At 37.8% G+C, this 23,788-nt stretch overlaps 3 protein-coding genes across 3 annotated transcripts; 2 read left to right on the top strand and 1 right to left on the bottom strand.

Moving 5' to 3' along the window:
• Nucleotides 1–1,323: 1,323 nt before the first annotated feature.
• On the bottom strand, nt 1,324–3,051 carry ch25hl1.2 (cholesterol 25-hydroxylase like 1, tandem duplicate 2). The gene has a single exon (XM_048168634.1). The coding sequence runs from the start codon at nt 2,292–2,294 to the stop codon at nt 1,470–1,472; it is 825 nt and encodes a 274-aa protein (XP_048024591.1). The 5' UTR covers nt 2,295–3,051; the 3' UTR covers nt 1,324–1,469.
• Nucleotides 3,051–19,369, top strand: si:dkey-24l11.2 (uncharacterized protein LOC100034462 homolog). Its single transcript, XM_048168633.1, has 12 exons — nt 3,051–3,686; nt 6,786–7,493; nt 10,552–10,611; nt 10,687–10,739; nt 10,823–10,967; nt 11,096–11,466; nt 13,274–13,502; nt 13,901–14,018; nt 14,377–14,488; nt 14,638–14,749; nt 16,420–16,532; nt 18,833–19,369. The coding sequence occupies exons 1-12, from the start codon at nt 3,657–3,659 to the stop codon at nt 18,891–18,893; spliced, it is 2,112 nt and encodes a 703-aa protein (XP_048024590.1). The 5' UTR covers nt 3,051–3,656; the 3' UTR covers nt 18,894–19,369.
• Nucleotides 19,370–20,610: 1,241 nt separating this feature from the next.
• On the top strand, nt 20,611–22,459 carry ch25hl1.1 (cholesterol 25-hydroxylase like 1, tandem duplicate 1). Its single transcript, XM_048169123.1, has one exon. It carries the CDS (start codon nt 20,744–20,746, stop codon nt 21,581–21,583), a length of 840 nt encoding a protein of 279 aa, XP_048025080.1. The 5' UTR covers nt 20,611–20,743; the 3' UTR covers nt 21,584–22,459.
• Nucleotides 22,460–23,788: the final 1,329 nt, after the last annotated feature.

Below are 23,788 nucleotides of genomic sequence, written 5' to 3'. Positions count from 1 at the left end.
CAATATGTAAGATTTCTGTCCGCTAGAGGCCTATTCAAAACAAAGGCGTAGCATCATGACACCAAGTTTTAAAGCAGAATCTTGGGACATGTGGTCTCCATCTCAACGGACGGTGCAAAAGAATAGGGATTGGAGAACTCGTGTTCATGGATGAGATTATTAACGTTACTGTAGTATGAAGCAGAGCATGAGCGAGTGTTGTGGGAGCTGAACGAGGCCGCTGGAGCGATTGCGCAACACACGCCTCAGGAGCAGCGGGACTTTTATTATGACACAGTCGCCGGCGCCGCTTCCGCTTTTCCGGTCATGAGTATGATGTAACGCAGCTCTGTTTATGATATCAGATACATTTGAGTGAGCTGAAAATGATGTTACTCTGTGCGTTCGCTCGGCGGCTGCTGTGAGACACTGTTTCATACTGCAGTAAAATAGATCGATTTTAGAATATCATATTAAATATTGGATGGCTTGTGTTGATAAATGGCATGCAATTAATTTAAAAACGTATTGTATGATGGAGAAAATTATGTATCACTGTTACTAAAAATAAAGCTGCATCTGATTATGCTATGTTAGCTATTTGACAAAATAGTGTTTTTCTCTGAGGCATGGTAAAGCATGGTACTCGCAAAAAAATCAAGAAAATTAGATTTAAACAATAAGACTATATTTATATATCTATAAATATATCAAAACAGTGTAAATATTAAAGTGTCTTTTGTATTTCCATGGTTTCTACAAAATTTTAAAAAACAGGAAACTGAGGGTAACGCGGGTATGACGCAATTGACAGGCGACTCCTCACACGTCCCGGAGCTTTGGTTAAAATTGCAATTTTCTCACGATTTACACATAGTTGGAAACATTTGGGATATTTTAAGTACTCAAGTGAACAAAATATATAACACTGGCCTAGTGGTTTTTGGATATTTTACTGCAAAATTCTTACATATTGCACCTTTAAGTTATTTTATAATATGATGGTTTATAATTATCTACAGTGTATGTACATTGTATTGATTTTAGTTTATTTGTATTTAAAGGGATAGTTCACCCAAAAATGAGATCATTTACTCACACTCAAGTTGTTCCAAACCTGTGTGAGTTTCTTTCTTCTGCTAAACACAAAAGAAGATATTTTGAGAAATGTTGGTAACCAGACAGTTGACTGTAGCCACTGACTTCCATAGTATCATTTTTTTCCTATGGAAGTCAATGGGGTCCATCAACTGTTTGATTACCAACATTCTTTAAAACATCTTCTTTTGTGTTTAGCAGAAGAAAGAAACTCACACAGATTTGGAACAACTTGAGGGTGAGTAAGTGATGACAGAATTTTCATTTTTAGGTGAACTATCCCTTTAAATCATGGTTTTTGTACTGTCTGTATACAAATAAAGCCAAAAACTGAAGCTCCGCCTGAAGCAAACAAACATGCTCTCTTTACATACATTTGCATGCATGCATGTTCATCGCTGAGTTTTAGCATAACTAAAATCAGCATGAGTGCCGAACAGTTTATCCCAGTGACTAAAATGGGGTGCAAAGTTAGTATTAGGTTTCTGGTGGTGCACATCATGCTTGCTCGGACCTCCATAAACACCAAAAGGGATCAGACGAGATGTGGACCAAGGGAAATCATATCCGCAGTGGTCTTCCACTGACACGTACACGTGGACCACCATGAACATCCAGGTGGTGAGCAGATGACACCTCAGAAGAACGGGGTTAATCGTGGTCCAGAAGCCCACCGTGACCAACTCCCATCCCCCGAGGCACTGTGTGGCCAGAGCAAAGGGCGCAGAGTAATTATGGTGGATGGCATGGAAAGTCACATAGAGCCAGCGGATCTTATGATGCAAAAAGTGCCAGATGAAATACTGGAAGTCAAAGAGAAGAAGGTTTCCAGTCACTCCACCTGCAAGTTCAAGCAATGTAGGTGCTCGTTCAGGCAGAGGAACAGGAGGTCTCCACAACCACTGAGCCACTGCTGCAGGAAACACCAGAAGTATGTGGTTATAAAGAGTAACTCCACTGCAGTGAAGGAGCATTGCAGTTGTGGGAAGCTTGTCAGGTTGGAGCTTGTACCGATAAATAGCTGGCCACTTCTTTCCCAAGATGTCACAGACTAGGTAGGGTACGCAAAGAACAAAATACGACGCTACGGTCAAAATCACAGGAAAGAGAGGAGACCGAAGAGTTTCAGAGTGGTTGAGTCGCAAATAGTCCCACATAGGCTGCAAAACTGAGTCTTTTGTCTCCCAAATCGTCTCAAAAACATGCACTAGTGTCATTTTCAATATTTAGTCGAGTATATTTCTTTCAGGATCAAATAAAACTGCAGTTTAGCTCTCTAAATGACACTCTCCTGTAAGTTTCATGTGGGTCAGGTAGATATCTAATGACTTTGTACTGAAATATTTATACACTCATTCAGTTTGTTAATTATTTAAGGGTGTATTTTGATGTAGACATTGTTTCTAAAGCGTAATAAATACATTTATTTACATTCTAGGATTCAAAGATGTGTTTAAGACAGTTTGGTTATGAATTTATTGCTCAAAACTTGAACATGACCGGACATGCTCTGCTGTCATTCTACTCCGTAAAGCAAGAGGGCGTCGACGATGTCAAGTTCAAACCATTGAAAAAAACAAAAACAAACAGAATGGCATAAAGCTGGATTAAATGGGCGTGGCTTTGGCCCATACGTTGTCTCTTATTGGTCAGATATGATTGGGTCAAATATCCAATTCTTCACCGTGCATTTTTTTAATTCAGTGGTAATTAATAATTCTCACTGCCATTATTCCGAAGTAAATTATTTAATTATGATGTCGGTAAGTTGCAGCAAATTTGCCAGGGCAGGCGATGATGCTATTACAGGAATAAAAGCCGCTTTCTTCATGAGAGAGAGAGATGCAGGCGCGCCGAAAAAGAGAGAATTGTACAGTTGACAAAGAAAAATAAAAGAAATGTGGATGGTCACGCTTCAGACCCACACATCAGCAGTCGAGAGACAGAAGCCAGTCTGGTACAGAGGAGCATCCGCCCCCATTCATCCACAAAACTGCTCCTGGAAAGCAAGAGAGAGCTAGGCGTCTCTGTCGCTATTCCTGCCTCGTTTTATTGTAATGTAGGACCGCTTTTGACATCCAGAGGACCAGCCACATAACCCGAAAGAGAGACGCTGCTTTTCCAGAGCGGTGCTGAAGTATATTGATGACGGTATCACGTGGTACGTGTTACTTTCCTCCGCGCTGGTTAGTTCGGACGAATCACAGTTGCTCGTGATTACACCCTAACGCTTTATTACAAATCATTGCTGGAGGAGATTTTAATTTTATCATTGGTATTATTTCAGATACCAATTAACATATTCAAACGATTAGGGTTTTTAGTGTGAAAATATCTCCAGTAATGGAAAAAAACGTCTTGAGATTTGAATGCGGATCAACGGACGGTTAGACTTTTTGAGCCAGTGAAGCGACCCCTGGAGGAAGACGACGTTTTGTTTGATTTTTTTTTCCATCAAACATATGCCTCTTAATCCTAGAAACTCGTGTGTTCGTGCTAACGTAAACGACACAGAGCGACAGCAATAAGTACTGAAGTATTGGACAGTTTACATTGACTACAAGGTGCTATCCGATTAAATGGAGTCAGAAAGTGCGGGTGTGGAGCAGGTTAGTGGCAAATCTGTTAGGTGACATCCACCGCAAATATATACACCAGAAATTGTGATCAGTGCTATAATTCAGGACATTAACATCACATTAACCCCAACATGAGTAATCAAAAACTAAATGGTATTTTAAACAGTCAAACTTGAAGTTTAGCAGCACTTCCTGATCCCAAAGTGCGTGATAGCGGTGTTCGATTCCTCAGTAAATGAATCGTACATTGAATCGTTTCGAAGAATCAGATGAATAGGTTCAATTTGAATATCATAGTTTTAATAATAAAACACAATTAACACAGCTAATATAAGTGTTAATGAGTATTAACATGAACATTAGTGATGGGAGAAATTAAGCTTTTCGAAACTCGAATGAAATGAATCAGTTGATTTGCTAAACGATTCAGTGTTTCGAAGACTCGGCTCGAAACACTACCTCTTGCGGCACTTGCTGGTAAAAACGGTGTAAATTCAACGAAAACTCAGCCTTAACATGTGACTACACCTTTTACAAATCGATAGCGAATGTTTACATCTATTAAATGCTAACTACAGAGTACCATTAACCCTGTACATGGATTTAAATGGAACAGCTTATTGAACCTTTAGACAATATATATATATATATATATATATATATATATATATATATATATATATATATGAGTTACATGTTTTCATATCATATTTGAATCATCAGGCCCATATAGTATGATATAGGAGAATATGGAGCTCATACTCAAAACACTGAGAGTTATTCAGAGGCCCCAAAATGTGCAATTTGGTGCTTACTTATGTATGGCCAAAAAGTAAGATGAAATTCTGATAGCTTGTAATGTAAATCAGATATTACAGTATTGCAGACTACTTGCAAAAATGCATATAAATATCAGTTGTCACTATATCTCCCAAAAATATGTCTTAGTAAGATGATGTTTAAATGCTTAGTTTTATGATCAAAGCTCTGTAGTGTAATTGTGTGGGTCAAATAAGTATAATGCAATTCAATTCTGATTCAGAGATATACAAATAAACACTCCTCAAAGGCCTGATTTGATACTCGCATTTAAACATGATTTTTATGTATAGTAAACCTAAATTGCTTCTGTCCAGTAAATGGTCATATGGAAAATTACTAACAATATGAAAGTTATTCTTACATTTACTTTATAAAAATTAACTTCATTTCACAGCAAAAAGACACGTGCACCATGACCCGAAGGTGGACATTTTTAGAATTATATTAAAAGACATTTTTTCTTACTAAACAGAAATAAAGACCTTGCAGTATATCATATCACATTTAGAGGCCTTTGTAAATCACATATTAAATATGATACAGTATAGAATTTATAGGGTTAAATATGAAGGTTTTGTAAAATTCTTGTTCTTTTATATTAATGCTTGTTTTGGGTGTTATTATAGGCAGGGCTTGGCCAATTAGAAGCAATTAAATATTCTTCTTTTTGTAATATAGATGCTTAAGTATCATTTATTTAATTAACTCATTCATTAAATTAATTGAAAATAAAACAAAATTATAAAAGTGCTGAAATCAATTGACTTGGTGAGTTTGATACAAGCTCCGAACCACTGATCGAAACAAAAGATTCGTAAATGTTTTGAAGTTTCATGAAGCAGTGTTACGAAAGTGCCCATAATAACTAATGCACATACTGTACATTTATTAGAATGTGTTAATGTGCAGTCACATTAGCGTTGTTGTTGTGCCAGGCAAAAATGGATGGTTTTTGTCAACTGAAGTCACTTTCAAAGCAAGCTGCTTTCTGCTGATCAACACTGCATATTCGCATGACCACCTGAAGCTTTCGCCCTCACATGTAATTCCAGATAGCATGGATTCCTATTGAAATGACTATATTTCGCCTCCTTGAGAATTTGCAGAACAATGGTAAAAGTGCGGTCACTTACATGGATATAAAAAAGTCTGATAAAAAAGTTGTCAGTAGTGTAGCAATGCATGAATCACCGCTCCCACAGAGGACACTTTCAAACCAAGCAGTTTTCTCTTAGTCATCGTGGTGAATTCGCATGACCAACATGAGCGAAATCTGCTTAGGGACATTTTTCACTTCATGCAAAACTCCTGTGGCTGGTTGCATAAAAATAGCCTCTATGTTAAGACTGTGACTTAAGATCTAGTTTGACCAAATAGCAGTTAGTTAGGGCTAATCAGTCTTACTTTTCTGATTCAAATTAGACCTATCTACCTTTTTATGTAACTGACTTCACAAAGTTAGTACCAGTCTTGAAGAAAAAATTAGCTGACTCTAGTCTAGGCAGTTTATGTGTGAGCCCAGGAGTTCTCAACTCTAGCTCTCGATATCCACTTTCCTGCAGAGCTGAGCTCCAGCCATAATCAAACACACTTTAACAAGCTTATCAAGGTTACTAGAAAGTTATAGACAGGATAGTTTGATCAAGGTTGGAGCTAATCTCTGCAGGAAAGTGGACCTTGAGGATCAGGGTTGAGAACCCTTCCTCTAGAGCGATTTAAAAGAACTACTAATTCAGTATGAGCAGTTCACTGAATGAACTGTTCAAAAGAGCCATTTTGCTGAAATGAATCTGAATCTAGTCACTAGTAGAGCCTGCTTTTGAGTGAGTTCAGTGTTCACTATCAAATATTATGTAAATGCATTAGGTAGGTTTAATGCATGTTAACAGGGAAAGGTTTTAAGCAGGTATTTTCAGCAGATTATTACAGTGCCTCTTATGGTTCTATTCATTACTGTTAGGCATAGTGTACATTTTGACCCCCTCATTAGAGCTTTTCCGTTTTGCCCTGCTGATTAACAAATGTTATGCAATTAAGTACAGTAGTGTTGTTGAATGATTGCAAATAGTTATCTTTCTGTTTACTCTAATTGACATTTTTTGGCTGAACTCTATTTGACCAGAACATCAGGTGAATAATTGGTTTTAAAAATGGTTTTAAGATCAAAGTTTATTCACAATAAGGATCACAACAAATTTAATTGAAAAAAATGCTGCATCACGTATCAAAATTTCATTGCATTTGCAGTTCAGTGATCTCATTGTCATATAAAAGATATTTTAATGTTATTTTATATATGTTTCACAGTCATTGGGACCTGAGGATGAACCAGTCCCTCCTCCTGTGTCGGCTGAAACTGAAACGGACAACTCAAGCCATGATACTGACATTAGCAGTAAGGACACCTCCCAGAAGGCCGCTCAGGTGCAGCAACTGTGCCGCTTTTACTCTCAGGGCAGGCGATGCTATTACGGGAAAAGGTGCCGCTTTCTTCATCAGAGAGCTGAAGGTCCAATGAAAGAAGGAGAGAATAGTACAGCTCACAAGGAGAAAGAAGGAAGCGTGGATGGTCAGGCATCAGATCCACAGCAGCAGTCGAGTGAAAACGGCCAATCTGGTACAGAGAAGCATCCGCCTCCGTCCAGCCGCAGAACTGCTCCCATGAAGCAGGAGAGAGCCAGGCGTCCCTGCCGCTACTTTCTGTCTGGGTTTTGTGCAATGGAGGACCGGTGTCGCTTCTTGCATCCACAGCAGTTTCCGCCCGTGGAGGACCAGTCTCATGGCCCGAGAGAGAGGAGCAGCTTCAGGCCTTCCGCTCCAGCCGCACGACCAGCTAAAAGTCATGAGCAGGTCAAACTGGCTGATCTCACTGAAGAGGTCTGCAAGGAGCTGAGAGCCACTGAGATCGCTCAGCTGATCAAGAGATTTCCGAAAGACAATCTCATCGTGCAGGAGAGAGAAGATGGACAGCTGACCTACTACAGAGTCACGGTTCAAGCCACGGACCCTGACTGGGTGAGCACTTATTGTATAGAACATAAAGTGGATTAAAGTGCCCCTATCATTAAAGGGATAATTCACCCAAAAATGAAAATTATCCCATGATTTACTCACCCTCAAGCCATCCTAGGTGTGTATGACTATCTTCTTTCAAACAAATACAATCTGAGTTATATTAAACAATGTCCTGGCTCTTCCAAGATTTATAATGGCAGTGAATGATTTTGAAGCCCAAAAGAGTGCATCCATCCATCATAAAAGCTATCCACACAGCTCCAGGGGTGTTATTAAAGGCCTTCTGAAGCAAAGTGATGCATTTGTGTAAGAAAAATATCTATATTTAAAACTTTAAAAACTTAAATAACTGTCTTTCGGCAAAAGAGTAACCCCTAACGCCATGTAAGAGTAGGGGTAGTGTGCAACAAACTCAAACTCTTCTCTTATGTCGAAATCACATTCAACATTTCTCTTTAAAGGGTTAGTTCACCCAAAAATAAAAAAAAATTATGTCATTTATTACTTACCCTCATGCCGTTTTACACCCGTGAGACATTTTAGTTGAAATCCGATGGCTCCGTGAGGCCTCCACGTGAGTTCATGTGAGTACAGTGGTTCAATATTAATATTAGAAAGCGACGAGAATATTTTTGGAGCGCCAAAAAAAACAAAATAACGACTTTTTTAGTGATGGCCGATTTCAAAACACTGCTTCATGAAGCATCGGAGCACAAGTGAATCAGTGTGTCGAATCACGATTCAGATCACGTGTCAAACTGGCAACGGCTGAAATCACGTGACTTTGGCGCTCCGAACAGCAGATTCGACACACTGATTCATTTGTGCTCCGATGCTTCCTGAAGCAGTGTTTTGAAATCGGCCATCACTAAATAAGTCGTTATTTCGTTTTTTTTGGCGCTCCAAAAATATTCTCGTCGCTTTATAATATTAATATTGAACCACTGTACTCACATGAACCGATTTAAATAGGTTTTTTGTACCTTTATGGATCTTGAGAGAGGAAGTGTCATTGCTCCCTATGGAGGCCTCACGGAGCCATCGGATTTCAACTAAAATATCTTAATTTGTGTTCCGAAGATTAACGAAGGTCTTACGGGTGTGGAACGACATGAGGGTAAGTAATAAATGACATTATTTTCATTTTTGGATGAACTAACCCTTTAAGAATTCTCATTTTAGACTTCTAATTCGTGACCGGTGTTATGTTTTACTTTCTCATCTGCACAAAACGTCATGCGTCTGGTCAGAGTTCACTCTTTCGCCGTAAATTGATGCGTACGGATACTAATTATTTTAGTTTTTAAAGTTTTAAACATGAATATTTTTCTTACACAAATGCATCACTTCGCTTCAGAAGACCTTTAATAACCCCCTGGAACCTTGTGGATAACTTTTATGATGGATGGATGCATCTTTTTGGACTTCAAAATCTCATCCTCTATTTACTGCCATCATAAATCTTGGAAGAGCAAGGACATTATTTAATATAACACCGATTGTATTCGTCATTTACACCTAGGATGGCTTGAAGTTGAGTAAATCATGGGGTAATTTTCATTTTTGTGTGAACTAACCCTTTAAACTTCCTAATTTTGTTATGAAGTTCTCTTAAAATAGGTTCACATGCATCCAAGTTCAAAAAACACTTTAATTTTCTCATAGTACACAGTGCAGCATCACCTTTTTTTCCACAGTATCAGAAATGGTTTGATAAAGGATTCTGTCTCTCTAAACCCCATCTTTCAGTGAGCCTACTCTGCTCTGATTGGTCAGATGGCCCAGTCTTTTATGATTGGTCTACCACTTACTGCGCGTGTCGGAAACAAAACGCCCATTATGAATTTCAGCTCTGAAGGCTTCCTCAGCACTTGAATACGATAGTAACGATGGTTTTACTGTATCAATTCGAGTGTCTTTCAGGCCTCAGCTACAATTACAGTGTTTGAGGTCAGGTCAAAGTAGTTGTTTGCGAGCGGACATTTATGCAAATGTGTTATTGACCTATAAAGGTTAGAGCAGGAAGTAAGGCTGGAATTACTGATGACTTGACACGACACTTTTTTTTTTACAAACCGCTGTATAACACACTACATGAAACGTAATATCTGAAAAAGCATAAAAGGGGCAATTTAAAGTACAGGCAACCATGTGCCTAATGGCAAAGTTCTAGCTAATATTAATAGAATGGGAATTAGGGAGCACTAAAGTATTTGCCAAAGTATCAGTATCATATAGCTGATTGTGCAAAACTAAATGAAAGAAGATCAAGAATGGATTACTTTCGTATTATGCTTGTTTGCAGAACTTATTCAAACTTATTGAATGTTACATAATGGATTTTTATAAGGATTTTTATAAACCAATGTAGAGTAATCATTTTAAAGTACTCATGAAATTTCCATGCTTTTGGGGTCAGAAAGATTTTTAAATGTTTTTTAAAGAAGTCTCTTCTGCAAACCAAGGCTGCATTTAACTGATCAAAATACAATAAAAACAGTACATTTGTGAAATATTATTACAATTTAAAATAGCTGTTTTCTATGTTAATATGATTTAAAATGTAATTTATTCCTGTGATCAAAGCTGTATTTTCAGCATCATTATTCCAGTCTTCAGTGTCACATGATCCTTCAGAAATCATTCTAATATGCTGATTTGTTTAGGATTCTTTAATAAATAAAGTTAAATTGATCAGCATTTATTTGAAATAGAAATTTTTATATCATTGTACTTTTTTTACTGTCACTTTTGATCAATTTAATACATCAACATTATTATTATTATTATTTTCAAAAGAAAAATCTTGCAGCTGGCATGCTGGACAAAGTTATGGTATCATACTGATTATGCCTGTTATTTACTTTTCCTTTACTGAGTATATATACACACAGTATACTATATATATATATATATATATATATATATATATATATATATATATAGTTTATGTAAACAAATATACATTTTAATGCAAAATATGTCTGAGTAGATAAAAGTTAGATTTGACAAGTTCTACAGTAGTTTTATAGTCATCAGTATTTTCTCTGTTTTGCAGCCATTTGACCTTAACGAAGTGGACATCATGGTCAGCTTTCCACAGAGTTACCCTCAAGAGGTATGCATCTTTGAAATGTTTCAAATTTAATGTTTAAAATGTCTGATTTTGCTAATTAAAGCTAATGTATCATAGGTTTTCACTGTGGATATCCCTGAGGACCAGAACTTACCATCACTTATGGGGAGGTGAGAAGAACTGTTTATATTGCACACACTGTGCATGCAAATGATATCGATAACTGTATTTATTTTATGCTGTGTGAATGCAGACATGTGCAGAAGGCCTCAGAGGAATGGCTGAGGGCTAAACATGCCACTAATCAGCTGATGGGCAGAGTTGAGCTGCTCTTCAGGCCGTACTTGCGCTGGCTGGACCGTAGTATGGAGAAACTCTTCACTGATGGAGCCAGACAGGTGAGACTCTAAAACAGCCAATCAGATTCCAGCTGGAGAGTGTCTTCCAGTGATGCATCAGACGGTGGGTGAACAGACTCAGGTGAACCTAGATCTAGTATTAATCACTTTCAAATCTTTCTTCTCAGCTGAAAAAAGACGTTGACCTTGAGAGGGCTGGAATACAGTTTGTTCCCTATGAACAACTCAAGGTCACAGTTTTTAAAAGCAAATCCAGGAAATCAGACACTCCTGAGCGTATAGTGTCACTTACAGTGGCTTCAGGGGAGGAGGAGGAGGAGAAAGTGCATGATGAAGCTAAAGTAGAGGAGGAGGAGGATGAGGATCAGGATGAAACTGCTCTCGGTATTGATGGGGAGGAAGGCAGCCACCAGGTGGAGAACATAAAAACAAGAGAGCGACGACGAGGTACTGAAATAAAACTGCTGGGTCTGAAACTGGGAGAACAAACGGCTACTGTGGCGGCCAGACAGATCTCAATGTCCCTGAGGTGCAACAGGTGAATTTCAATCCTCATTCATACCAAACTAAAACATTTCATTTGAGTTTTCAGATGGTAATCGGAGATCAAAAATCTGGCCTTTTTATACCTGGTATTTACATCTTTCTTCAATGATTCTATCACAAGTGGTGAAGACAGATGGTTGTTTACAACAGGTTTTAAGGCCCGTTCACACTAAGGATGACAACTATAAAGTTTCAATAATTGGTCTAATTCTTTTGGAATGGGAAAGTCCATTAATGTCACAAAGGAGCAATATCGTTATTGTCCATTGGCATGGATGCTAATATAGTTATATTTATCTTTATAGTTATTGTTCTTGGTGTGAACAGTTCTTTAACTTTTTTTTGTTTCATTCAGGGATTGTTTGACTACATACATACATTGTCCCACACATTTGGAGTCTTTAACTCATTCTCTTTAGCGCCATCAACTGTCCGAAGTTTCATTCACATTTATGCTAGTAATGTCTGAACCATAACTAAGGGCTATTTTCTGTCTGAATTTCTGCCCTGAATGTACTCAAAAAGTTTTACAACAATATTTATAATGAAATTTAAAAAATGCTAATAGCTTTTGAATAATTTCGTTTATTTTAATGAAACTGGTCTTGATAGATTCCTTGAATCATACTGAGAACAACTATACCTGTTGTCTGCCATTTCTTTGAAAAATTACTTTTTCAAGCTCCTCCTGGACTGTTGGTCCAATTTTTAACAAAATCGGCTCAGATCATCTTCAGATCATGCCAGCAAAAAGTTATTAAAAGCTTTTGGGTTGACCCAACCGTTTTCAAAAAATGCATCAGTAAAATTAATGACAGGATGCCAAGCTGACTCTGAGACTTTGTGTGTGTCATTGTCACCTCACACTGACCACACCACATTAATTTGGTAACGGCACCACCTGTTGGTCAAAAGGGATAAGTAATTAAATCATATTTCTAGTGATTCTATTTATGATTTTTCAGCCATTTTGACTAAAATCATCTAAAAATGTTTTTAAATACTCATTGTTGCAGTTGGTCTGATGCTCCTAGCCATACTTGCATAACTCATCATGCCTTTTTTGTGCTTGGCCCCGTAAATTGCTGCTTGCAGCTATATTTAAAAAAAATATTTTATTATGTATTGTCCTGGTTTCACAGACAGGGCTTAGATTAAGCCAGGATTAGGCCTTAGTTCAATTAGGACATTTTAGCTTTTATAAACATGCCTTAGAAAAAAACATCACTGGTGTGCATCTTGAGACAAAACAATGGTATTGACATTTTAAGATATGTCAGTGCTAGTTGTCTTCAGTTAAAACAGCTCAAACATGCATTTTAGTCCGGGACTAACTTAAGCCTTGTCTGTGAAACCGGGGGTTTATATTTTAACTAAAATATATTGAAACAAATATTATGTTACATATTTTAAAATATATCATAAGGAAAAATATCAAAACTAACTTAGTCGACACATAAATGTGTGATTGTTTCTCTTTAACACTGTATACCAAGTTTAAAACACTTTGTGAAGGAATGATTGTGTGCTAGATGAGAAGGCGGTTCTTTGCTTTTGTGAGTGACGCATCAAGAAGATGTGATCACATGCATTTCAAACTCCCACCAAATGTCATTTCAAAGATTGGATCGCAAAACGTCTAGTAAATGTTTAGAAATATACCTATATTTAGAGCTGTCCATTTATGATTGGATCACCTAGGTCTGATGTCAATACCAGGTGCAAACATGGCCTCTTGTTTTTTTAAATGATCACAAACTCCCCCCAGGCAAAAGTGTATCCATTTTCCCCTTTTGTAGGTGTAAAGAGGACTCTGACCTGACCCTGAGCGGCCGTCTACCTTATACTGCTATGTGTGAGAATTGTGGAGCAGATATCAGGGTGGCCTTCAGACCTAGTATGATTCACCACTACAGTGATGTTTTGGGCTATCTGGACATAAGCTCAGCTGTTCCTGTAGACCTGGTACTGCAGGACTCCGAGTTCAGCGTTGGTTGCCTTAACTGCAACAAGGAGGACACATTTCAGGTCTGCAAAGATTCACTGGACATAACGTTTGCATTCACATGAGATATATATCATTTGATATATATATAAGTTTGATGGCAGTAAGATTAGGGTAGGATTAAGAGATGTAGAATATGGTCATGGAGAATAAGGCATTAATATGTGCTTTATAAGTACTAATAAACAGCCAATATCCGAGTAATATGCATGCTAATATGCAACTAGTTAATAATGAGAATTGGACCCTAAACTAAAGTGTTGCTGAAATCAAATCAGCATATTAGAATGATTTCTGAAGGATCATGACACTGAAGACTGGAGTAATTCAGCTTTTTATAATATATTAAAATAGTATATTGTATTTAATTTTATACTGTATTTTAAATTCTCAAACAACAAACTTTTTTCTTTTTTTCTAGAATCTGACCTATGGGCAAAACTGGGAACAAAACTGCCAACATTGTCATACCAAACTCAAAATTTTTGTGGAAGCGACACAATTTCAGTTCATTCAGCCACAGACCAGAAATCAAACAGGTCTGAACCTTGTCTTACACCCTCACTGATTCTGTAGAGGTCTTGTTTCTTGTGCGTTGACATCCTGTGTCAAGGGTTAGTCTCACTGCGAGGGATTATTTTCCGCCTGCACCTGGTTTTCCAATGAAGCTTAGCAAGGATGGGAGACCCCCTGGTTGGGTTGCTGCTGGAATTATGTGTGTGGGTTCTGTTGCCCATATAGTGACACACTATACTGTAAAAGCCCTAAGGTGTTTCTGAAATCATTGGTTAATTGGTGTGGGTTCTGGTGCCCTGTGATTGAAGAGATTCCAGACTCCCTTTGTAAATTGCATTGAGTGTAAATATTACAAATTATTATTATTTACTGAATTTACAGGTGGAGCTCCTAAATATGCTCAACGTTACAGAGACCCTGCAGTTCAGCAAGGGAAACCCCTACCTGATAAAGGTGTCTGCAGGCATTTCAGACAAAGTCACCGGTGGCTCAGGTAACTGTCGGGAACAGCGTCTGGGTCTGTAAGAGGTTTATTTTGTAGCAGAAAACGTTGTGTACCACCAAGTCCTCTTGTTTGACCTACAAAATGCCCTTGGCTCATATTTAGGGCAGCCGTCTTGCATTAATAGTCTCTCCTGCCAGATTTCCATGCTGCGGTCGGGCGTACCCATGTGACGTGTGCCATGATGAAGATCAGGACCATCTGATGGAGCTGGCCAACAGAATGATCTGCGGTTATTGTGCCAAAGAGCAGGTCAGCGGCAGAAACTCTTGTCAGGCCGACAGGATGAGGATTATTTTCACCTCAATCCCCCTTAACCTAAATATTACATTAAAATTAGAGACAAATTAGGCAGGTTTCCAGCCCGTTTAAACCTTATGGCCTTTGTGCGTGCAACTAAAAGTGTATGACCCACATTTTGCAAAAGACAAACAAAAACACAACATTTGTTCTGACGACAACAATGAGTCTTATGTGTTTTTTTTTTTTTTTTTTGTGTTTTGTTTTTTTTTCAGTTCCCATTTTTTCCATTGAGCATCAAATGATGAGTTTATCATCCGAAAGTAACAAAAAATGCCTTTAGAAATGTATTAATATTTCCATGGACCGCTTAGAATCAACAATATGCTAAATTATTTAAGTAATAGGAAAATTAATCATTTTGGTTTAAAATGTTTTGAATTTAGGTGTTTTCCTGAAAGTGATTTACTGAATAATAATAAAAAATAACGGATCGGCACAAACTGTTTATCCTCGCTACATGCGAACCCACTTTTATGGTCCTCCATCCACGTGAACCAGAAGTTGCGACAGTCTTTAGTATTGTGAATGAGAAAAATAAAGGGCGTGGCTTGTTTTCTCCTGCAGGGAATTGATTGGATATAGAAAAGTGGGCTGTAAACGCTCGCAGCAGACTGACAGTTGGAGAAGGAAGTATATTTTCAGATCTTCGATTAAAGATAACGAAGACAATTTTTTTTTCTTTTGCACATTTAAATTTGTTTACCACAAGACTAGTAATGTGCGCTAACATAGTAAATGATTTCATGCTGACTTGTTTCATAGATTGGAGACTGAGACAACCTGTCTGTTACAAATGAATTTGCACCAAAATATTGGAGAGTTTGACTAGACACATGGCAGTTGACATTAACAACTAAATATATGGGAAGTGTTTTCTTCTCCTTTTTAAAAATTGTTAAAGGGTTAGTTCACCCAAAAAGGAAAATTCTGTCATTAATTACTCACCTTCATGTCGTTTTTGATGAAATCCGAGAGGTATATGAATCACCCATAGACAATCAACACTTTCAAGGTCCAGAAAGGTACTAAAGACGTCGTTAAACGGTAAACGTGACTGCAGTGGTTGAACCTTAATGTTATGAAACGACGAGAATACTTTTTGTGCGCAAAAACAAAACAAAAATAATGGCTTTATTCAACAATATCTTCTCTTCTGTGTCCTTTTCACATGTTGTTAAATTACTGTAGTCATGTCGACGGTTTTAAGGACGTCTTTAGTACCTTTCTGGACCTTGAAAGTATTGATTATATTGCTGTCTATGGATGAGCCATATACCTCTCGGATTTCATCAAAAATATCTTAATTTGTGTTCAGAAGATGAACGAAGGTCTTACGGGTTTGGAACGACATGAGGGTGAGTAATTAATGACAGAATTTTTATTTTTGGGTGAACTAACCCTTTAAACTAAAGTGTTTTACTGTAACAAATACAAACAGTACAAAATGATTTACAAAATAGTACTGTATTTTTACTGTATTTTTCTATACAGGAATGATTGCATTGTGCATTTAAATGTAGGATAGTTTTTTTCGCTGCTGTCAATCAGAATAGACCTGTGGCCCATTTTTTGGGGGTTTCTTAAGATTTTTGACTTCTTGTTTTGTTTTCTCCTTCTAGCCATACAGCAACGGTAAGCCATGTGTTGGTTGCGGAGGCATGATGACAAGAGCCACCTTCACAAGCCACTGGGAGGGCGGACAGGGCTGTAGAAACAAGGCTAAGATGAGCAGGTGTGTGCTGATTTCCCTATACCAGTGGTTCCCAAACTGGGGTACGTGATGTGACAAAAAGGGGTATGCGAACAAAATGCTGAGTAGTTCATTTAATTCTACTTAAAATAATATTAAAATCGAGCATGTATTTCTAACTGCCAAAATGTCGTAAATCCAGTACATTTAATCAAATAACCTCATCTTTTGCAGTCAAAAATGACTGTATCCACACAAGCAGCATAGATATGATAGATTGCATGCAGAATCTGCTGCCTTAAATCGCGCTAAATTACTGTCGTTCTCGACAATTCACCTTTGTAAAAGTGGGAATTTAGCACTTACTCGTATGAAGAACAAATATAAACACAGATAATGGATTAATTTCGATTTAAGACTCAAACTTTCTCCGATACAAAAACATACCTTGTGTGAGTTCTTGTATTTAATGATGATAACGAGCAAGAATGCAATTGTTCCCAAATATATCCACATGACTGCAAACGTGACATTATTATACAACAGGTAAAAAAATAAAATGTACATTTTAAACACAGTACTGTCAGTATTTACTCAATTTTGCAATGTAATAATAGTTCTAACGAAAACCACAGCGGAACTACAACACACGAATGTGTTTCGCGAACAATTCTGCGGCTTTGAACGAATCAAAAGAGTCAATGATTCAATGATTCATTCACTGCCACTTGCTTCGTTACTGAATGAATGACTCGATGACTCACTCATAAAAACAGTGACTTGCTGCCACCTACTGGCGGTTTTAGTTTAATATTTAAAAGTTTTACTTAGTTTTACCATCAATGCATATTTCTCTATTGAACATTTTTTATTTAAAACAGTATTTATTTTATAAAGTTATTCAGAAAGGTAAAAATATTCACTGGAAAATCAATTCAGGGGGCAAATATTGTCCCTTAATGGTAATGGTGTGACTGCAGTCGAAGTGGAAGAGAGGGGGTACGCGGAAGGATGGTTATCCCTTCAGGGGGTACTCCAAGCTAAAAAGTTTGGGAACCACTGCCCTATACCATATAAATCCTGTATCAATGAAATATAGCATAGTGTAATATTTCCCTTCCACCTACTGTTACAAATGTTGCAACTCACCAGTGATTAATATAGTGTTTGATCCATACCATTTATACAATCTTGTCACAGATACATGATGGTAGAGGTTTATTTTTAAAGGGGTCATATGATGATTTTTAATGTGTCCCTTTTCTTTTAGTGTGTAATGTATCTGTTTGTGCTTGTATATGATCTGCAAAGTCATGAAGCTCATAGTCTCCCACACAGGGACAGATTAAGGCACGGGTCTACGGGCACTAGAGCAGGAGGGTACCGCGCCGGTAAACCCCCTTACAACAGGACGGATTTAGAAAGGTTCGTGCCCAGGGCACGATCGCATCATAATCCGTGCCTGCTCCCACAAAGGGATTTATTCTATCTATCGAACAACACTGATCCAGACCTGCTTAAAATGCCTCGATCAGATATTAGTCAGATATCGATCAGGTATTACTTCCTCAAACGTCTACATCACAATGTGAAATATTAGAATAATACTCGCCTAAAGGCGTACACAAAGAGAGAAAGTGGGGCTTCAGCAAATTGTAGTGTTGTCATCATGTTGTGTTTGATGCGAAAGCAAAACTGCTTTGTTTGGACTTCTGAAAACAGATGTAATTAGGAATCAGTGGTTAAGATTTATTTATAAAGCTGTTCTAGAGCAGTTCAACCTAAAGTTTGCTTGTGCACATTTTACAGAGGACAGCTCACGTTCTGCTCAAGTCGTTCTTGCAGAGTTAGTTCCGATCGATCGGCTTGAACATCCGCATTTTCAAAATCCGACTCAAACTGATATGGTAAAATTGACGACATTATTAACTGTTTACAAATGCTCAAAGCCTTGAAAGCTGAAGCTCACGATTATGTTAAGGGGTGTTACATTTCCAATACATGCTTGAGGTGTTTGGCCAGTCACAACGCACTGGGTCTGCTGGCCAATCAGAGCACTCTGAGCTTTTCGGAAGGAGAAATCGGTGCGTTTCAGAATAAGACAGACTGGGAATAGAGGAGCTGCAATAATGAACAGCATGTGAAAAATAATGTTTTTTTTTTTTTTAAAGCATGTTAACCTATTCTATTATACCCTATGAAAAACAATGAACTTTTAAAATAGCATCATATGACCCCTTTAATTCACATGTAAACTGTAGCTGACCCATGTGTTGTAAACAAACTTGATCATAAACTTTTTTGTCTCTGAACTGCATATGCACACTTTTTTTTCTATACAGGAATGACCGGCACAAATACACCAACACACGTAAAACGGTGGCAAGGAAAAAAAGTGAATAATGATACCAAAGGATCTTATTTTCAACCAATCAGATGATTCATGGCCAGGTCCCCAATTCAGTCATTTATGAGACATCTTTAGATTCTCTTTTCAGATGATTTTGCAAAATTGTTTTCTTGCAGTGATTTTTTTATTTTTTTTTTTTAATAAAATAAATTTGACAGATTTGACATATTCAGCATACCCATTTTCTTTTAGTAGAAATAAATATGCATATTATGTATGTACATAAATTTACTCACACCTTTGGTTTTAGATTGCTTAAGAATATATGAAATAATGCTCAGAGTCATTTGGACTCATTTCAGTCATTTGGATTATTATGATTTTTTTTTTTTTTATGCAATCGCTAAAATTCTAATTATGGATACTTGTATCCCAAATGTAGTAGTGGAATAAGCAAAATATGGAATGCTAAATATTTATCTGCATTATCTCTGATTGCAATGGAAATAAAATTATGTAAAAAACCAAACATTTGATTGTTGTTGTTATTAATTGAGAATGGGATCAACAAAATATTTAATTCAACACTGCATACATTTGTGGTCATAAGTTTACACACCCCTTGCAGAATTTGCAAAATGTTAATAATTAAAAAAATATGAGGGATTATAAAAATTGCATTTTGTTTTTTTATTTAGTACTGCCCTGAATAAGCTGTTTCACAAAACAGATGTTTACATATAGTCCACAAAAATGATTAAAGGTGAGGTTGATTATGATTTCACTTTTTTAACTTTAGTTAGTGTGTAATGTTGCTGTTTGAGCATAAACAACATCTGCAAAGTTATGGCGCTCAAAGTTCAATGCAAAGGGAGATATTTTCTTTACAGAAATCGACAAACAGCTGGTAGGGACAACAACAAGCTTCTTCCCGGGTTGTTGACATCACAAACCCCAAAATTTACATAAACCCCGCCCCTGAGAACACGCAGCAAAGGGGGTGAGGCCATGTTGGGCTGCTTTAGAGAAGAGGAAGAGTTGTTGTAGTAGAGTGTTGTTATCATGCCGTCATTTTACGCCGGACTGATTCACAAACGAGGGTCAATTCAAAACTGGATTTGCACAAAAGATTAACATGACGGGCCACATGCTAGTGGATGAGTTGAATCAACTCCACAGCAACTACATAAATTTATCCACTAACCATTCAGAAACGTCCAGTTTCATTCTAAAAGTTGTAACTTCTTCCTGAGTCTCTCCATCAGTGTCGACTCCGGTTTGAACAATGTAAGGCTGAACACCGTTACTGACAATCCTCATTTTGGCTGCGTGAGATTCTCCAGCTTTGTTGTTGTTGAGCAACCGAAGCGTGAGCTGTTAAAGCTCCGCCCTCTTCTGGAAAGTGGGCCGGGTGCAGCAGCTCATTTGCATTTAAAGGGACACACACAAAAACGGTGTGTTTTTGCTCACACCCAAACAGGAGCAAATTTGACAAGCTATAATGAATGATCTGTCCTGTATAGCAGAAGGTCCTTGGTAGGTTTCAGTAATAATTATATTTAAACGTCTATTTAAAGTTACACAATTTTTTAAATTATTACATTTACTTGATTGTGTCAAAGCTGTTGATTCAATACAAAAGAGAGAAATTATCAGTTCAAAAACCCAGACTTTAGAGGAGGGAGAGACGGGGGGGTATTTGAGAAAGCTTTTCTTTTGCGCCAAGAATTGAAGTAATCCTGCATAACATCAGTTTACTTGTTTCACGTTTTGGGGTATTGGCTGAGAGAAATGGAGAGAAAGTGCCTTATCATGGATTTACTGGAGTCTGGCTCAGCAGTATAAATAGGTCTGGGTTATTCCCCATCAGCATTCACTTGCCATTGCTCAATCCAGCAGCAGGATGTGGAACATCAGTGAAGTCGCTCTACAGCTCCCAACTTCCACAGCTTCAAACCGTCTCCTCCAGCCCCTGTGGGACTACCTGCTTTTTCAGCACTACAGCCAGATCTCGTCTCCGTTCTTCCCAGTGCTGCTCGCCTTCTCCAGCTACTTCATCTTCAGCGTCCCCTTCGCGGTCCTGGATGTCCTAGGAGAGAAAGCTCCTTTTTTCAAGTACAAGATCCAAAAGGGGCGGCGTCCCACGGTGGGCATGATGCTGAGGACTCTGGGGACGGCGGTGTACAATCACCTGGTGTTTGTTCTTCCGGCTGTGTTGATCACCAACGTGGTGATGCCCGCTCCCCCGCTCCCTGCAGTTGCTCCGACAGTATGGGAGCTGTTCTCAGGCGTGTTGGGTGTCTTGCTCATCTTCGATGCTCAGTACTTCCTCTGGCACATGGTGCACCACAAAAACCCTCACCTGTACAGATGGGTCCATGCCATCCATCACGATTACATCTCGCCGTTCTCCTGGTCCACCCAGCACCTGAGCGGTGTGGAGCTGATGACGGTGGGCTTCTGGAGCACCCTCAATCCCATCCTGCTCAAGTGCCATCCTTTGACCGTATGGACGCTCTCTGTTTTCAGCATTTGGATGTCTGTGGAAGACCACATTGGCTACGACCTGCCGTATTCTCCAAGCCACCTGGTTCCTTTTGGGCTTCTTGGAGGGACGATGACCCATGACATACATCACCAGAAACCCAGCAGCAACTTTGCACCTTTCTTTAGTCACTGGGACAGACTCTTCGGCACTGCCGTAACAGTGAAACGGACTCAGAAAAGTGATAAAGAACAGTAGACGGTTTAATCGGTTTTAAACCTTTAATCTGTGTAAATATAAAGCATTTTATTAACTTGTATAAATCCTGTATTTTTCTATTTTTCTTGTATTTCTGTATGCATTCTGTATTAATAAAGAAAATGTTTGTACATTTTATTGTGCTTATCTTGGATTGAGGTTTCAGAACATTGAATTTGCTGTCTTTTTTTTTTCTAAAAATATTTTGTTGCACTGCAGAGTGTATAAGCCACATACAGTATATACAGCATAAAAGTTATTCCACTAAGCAGCAGCCAGAAGGTGGAAGCACATAACAACCCTTGCCTTCACCTTAGTTACAGCCAATGATCTGATATTTTACAAATTTACAGTAATCATGCTTCCTCTTACATAAAACAACACAATATCTGGTAACTAACCCGATTACTGAGCCGGTAAGGCTTAAAGAGAAAAGAATTTGCACTCCCTTCTTAGCTAGTGGGTTTCCTCAAAATGACTTATACAGATTAAAAGATCAAATATTCCTCCACTGGATATGAACTTTTACAGTATTTCCTTATCTCTTTGAAAGGGGGATGAACAAAGTATTTGTTTACACTAAAATCACCCTATAATAAATAAATAAAAACACTTGTTTAAGTTGTGAACACTGAACTGCTTTAAACAGCCCTCACTGTGGGAAGATGGAGCAATTTCATGATTGCATTTCACTAAAACATTGATTACATAATGCTGATTTTGTTTAATTTGGCATGTTCCTTTAGATCTCTACAGAAAAGCAGTACAGAAAACCTAAATATGCAAAGTACTCAGACTTTGTATTTTAATAATCATTAATATACACTACCACTGGTTTGGGTTGGTACAATTTTTTTAATGTTTTTATATAAAGTCTTTTATGCTCACCAAGGTTGCATTCATTTGATCGAAAATACAGTAAAATTCTTCTGTTTTAATGTATTTTAAAATGTAAATTATTCCTTTGATGGCAAAGCTGAATTTTCAGCATCATTACTCCAGTCTTTAGAGTCACATGATCCTTCAGAAATCATTCTAATATGCTGATTATTTTATTATCAATGTTAATAACAGCTATGTCTTTATTGTCACTTTTGATCAAGTTAATGCATCCTTGCTGGATTAAAAAAAAAAAAAAAAAAAAAAACTTACTAACCTCAAACTTTTGAATTATAGTGTACTTTCTACTTAAGGAGGACCTGGTCTTTTACAAAGTCTTAGGGGTCGTTTACACGACACCATTTTCAACTAAAAATGAAAAACCCTTTATGCATTTTGGCCTTTAATTTACATGCGTTTTGAGGGCCTGAAAACGGGTTTCAAAGTGCACGTTTTTGAAAACGATACTGTTATCATCTCTGTGTAAACTACAAAAACACAAATTTGTGAAAACGGTGACGTTGTGCGCATAAGTATTACATGTTCAATCTACAGGCGTGTAGTTTTTCTTTATAAAGTGACGTCGCCAACTACTGGCCTAGCAGCACAATACAGTGTTTTTAGTCGTTTTCTCTGATCCATGTGAACGGGATCGTTTTGACAACGTCATCTGTACGCGAAAAACACAAAGGAAAAACTTCCATTTTTAGTACATTGTTGTGTAAATGTATCCTTAATTTTGTTTTTGGGGCCTACTAGAATAGGTTTTCATGCTTGAATGTTCAAAAAACATTTTTTTTAAAGGTGCCATCGAACGTTTTTTTACAAGATGTAATATAAGTCTAAGGTGTCCCCTGAATGTGTCTGTGAAGTTGCGGCTCAAAATACCTCATAGATTTTTTTTAATAAATTTTTTTAACTGCCTATTTTGAGGCATAATTAGAAATGCGCCGATTCATGCTGCGGCCCCTTTAAATCGCGCGCTCTCCGCCCCCTCCCGAGCTCTCAACTATTACAGTGCATAAACAAAGTTCACACAGCTAATATAACCCTCAAAATGGATCTTTACAAAGTGTTCGTCATGCAACATGTCTTATCGCGCAAGTACAGTGTTTATTTGGATGTTCACATTTGATTCTGAATGAGTTTGATGGTGCTCCGTGGCTAACGGCTAATGCTACGCTGTTGTTCTTGCTTGCTTACCTAGTCTGATGATTCAGCTGTGCACATCCAGACGTTAATACCGGCTGCCCTTGTGTAATGCCTCGATCATGGGCTGGCATATGCAAATATTGGGGGCGTACACCACGACTGTTACGTAACAGT

The sequence above is a fragment of the Megalobrama amblycephala genome, linkage group LG19 (genome assembly GCF_018812025.1).
Source record: "Megalobrama amblycephala isolate DHTTF-2021 linkage group LG19, ASM1881202v1, whole genome shotgun sequence".
Classification (NCBI taxonomy): domain Eukaryota; kingdom Metazoa; phylum Chordata; class Actinopteri; order Cypriniformes; family Xenocyprididae; genus Megalobrama; species Megalobrama amblycephala.
This window is presented reverse-complemented; position numbering and strand designations above follow the sequence as displayed.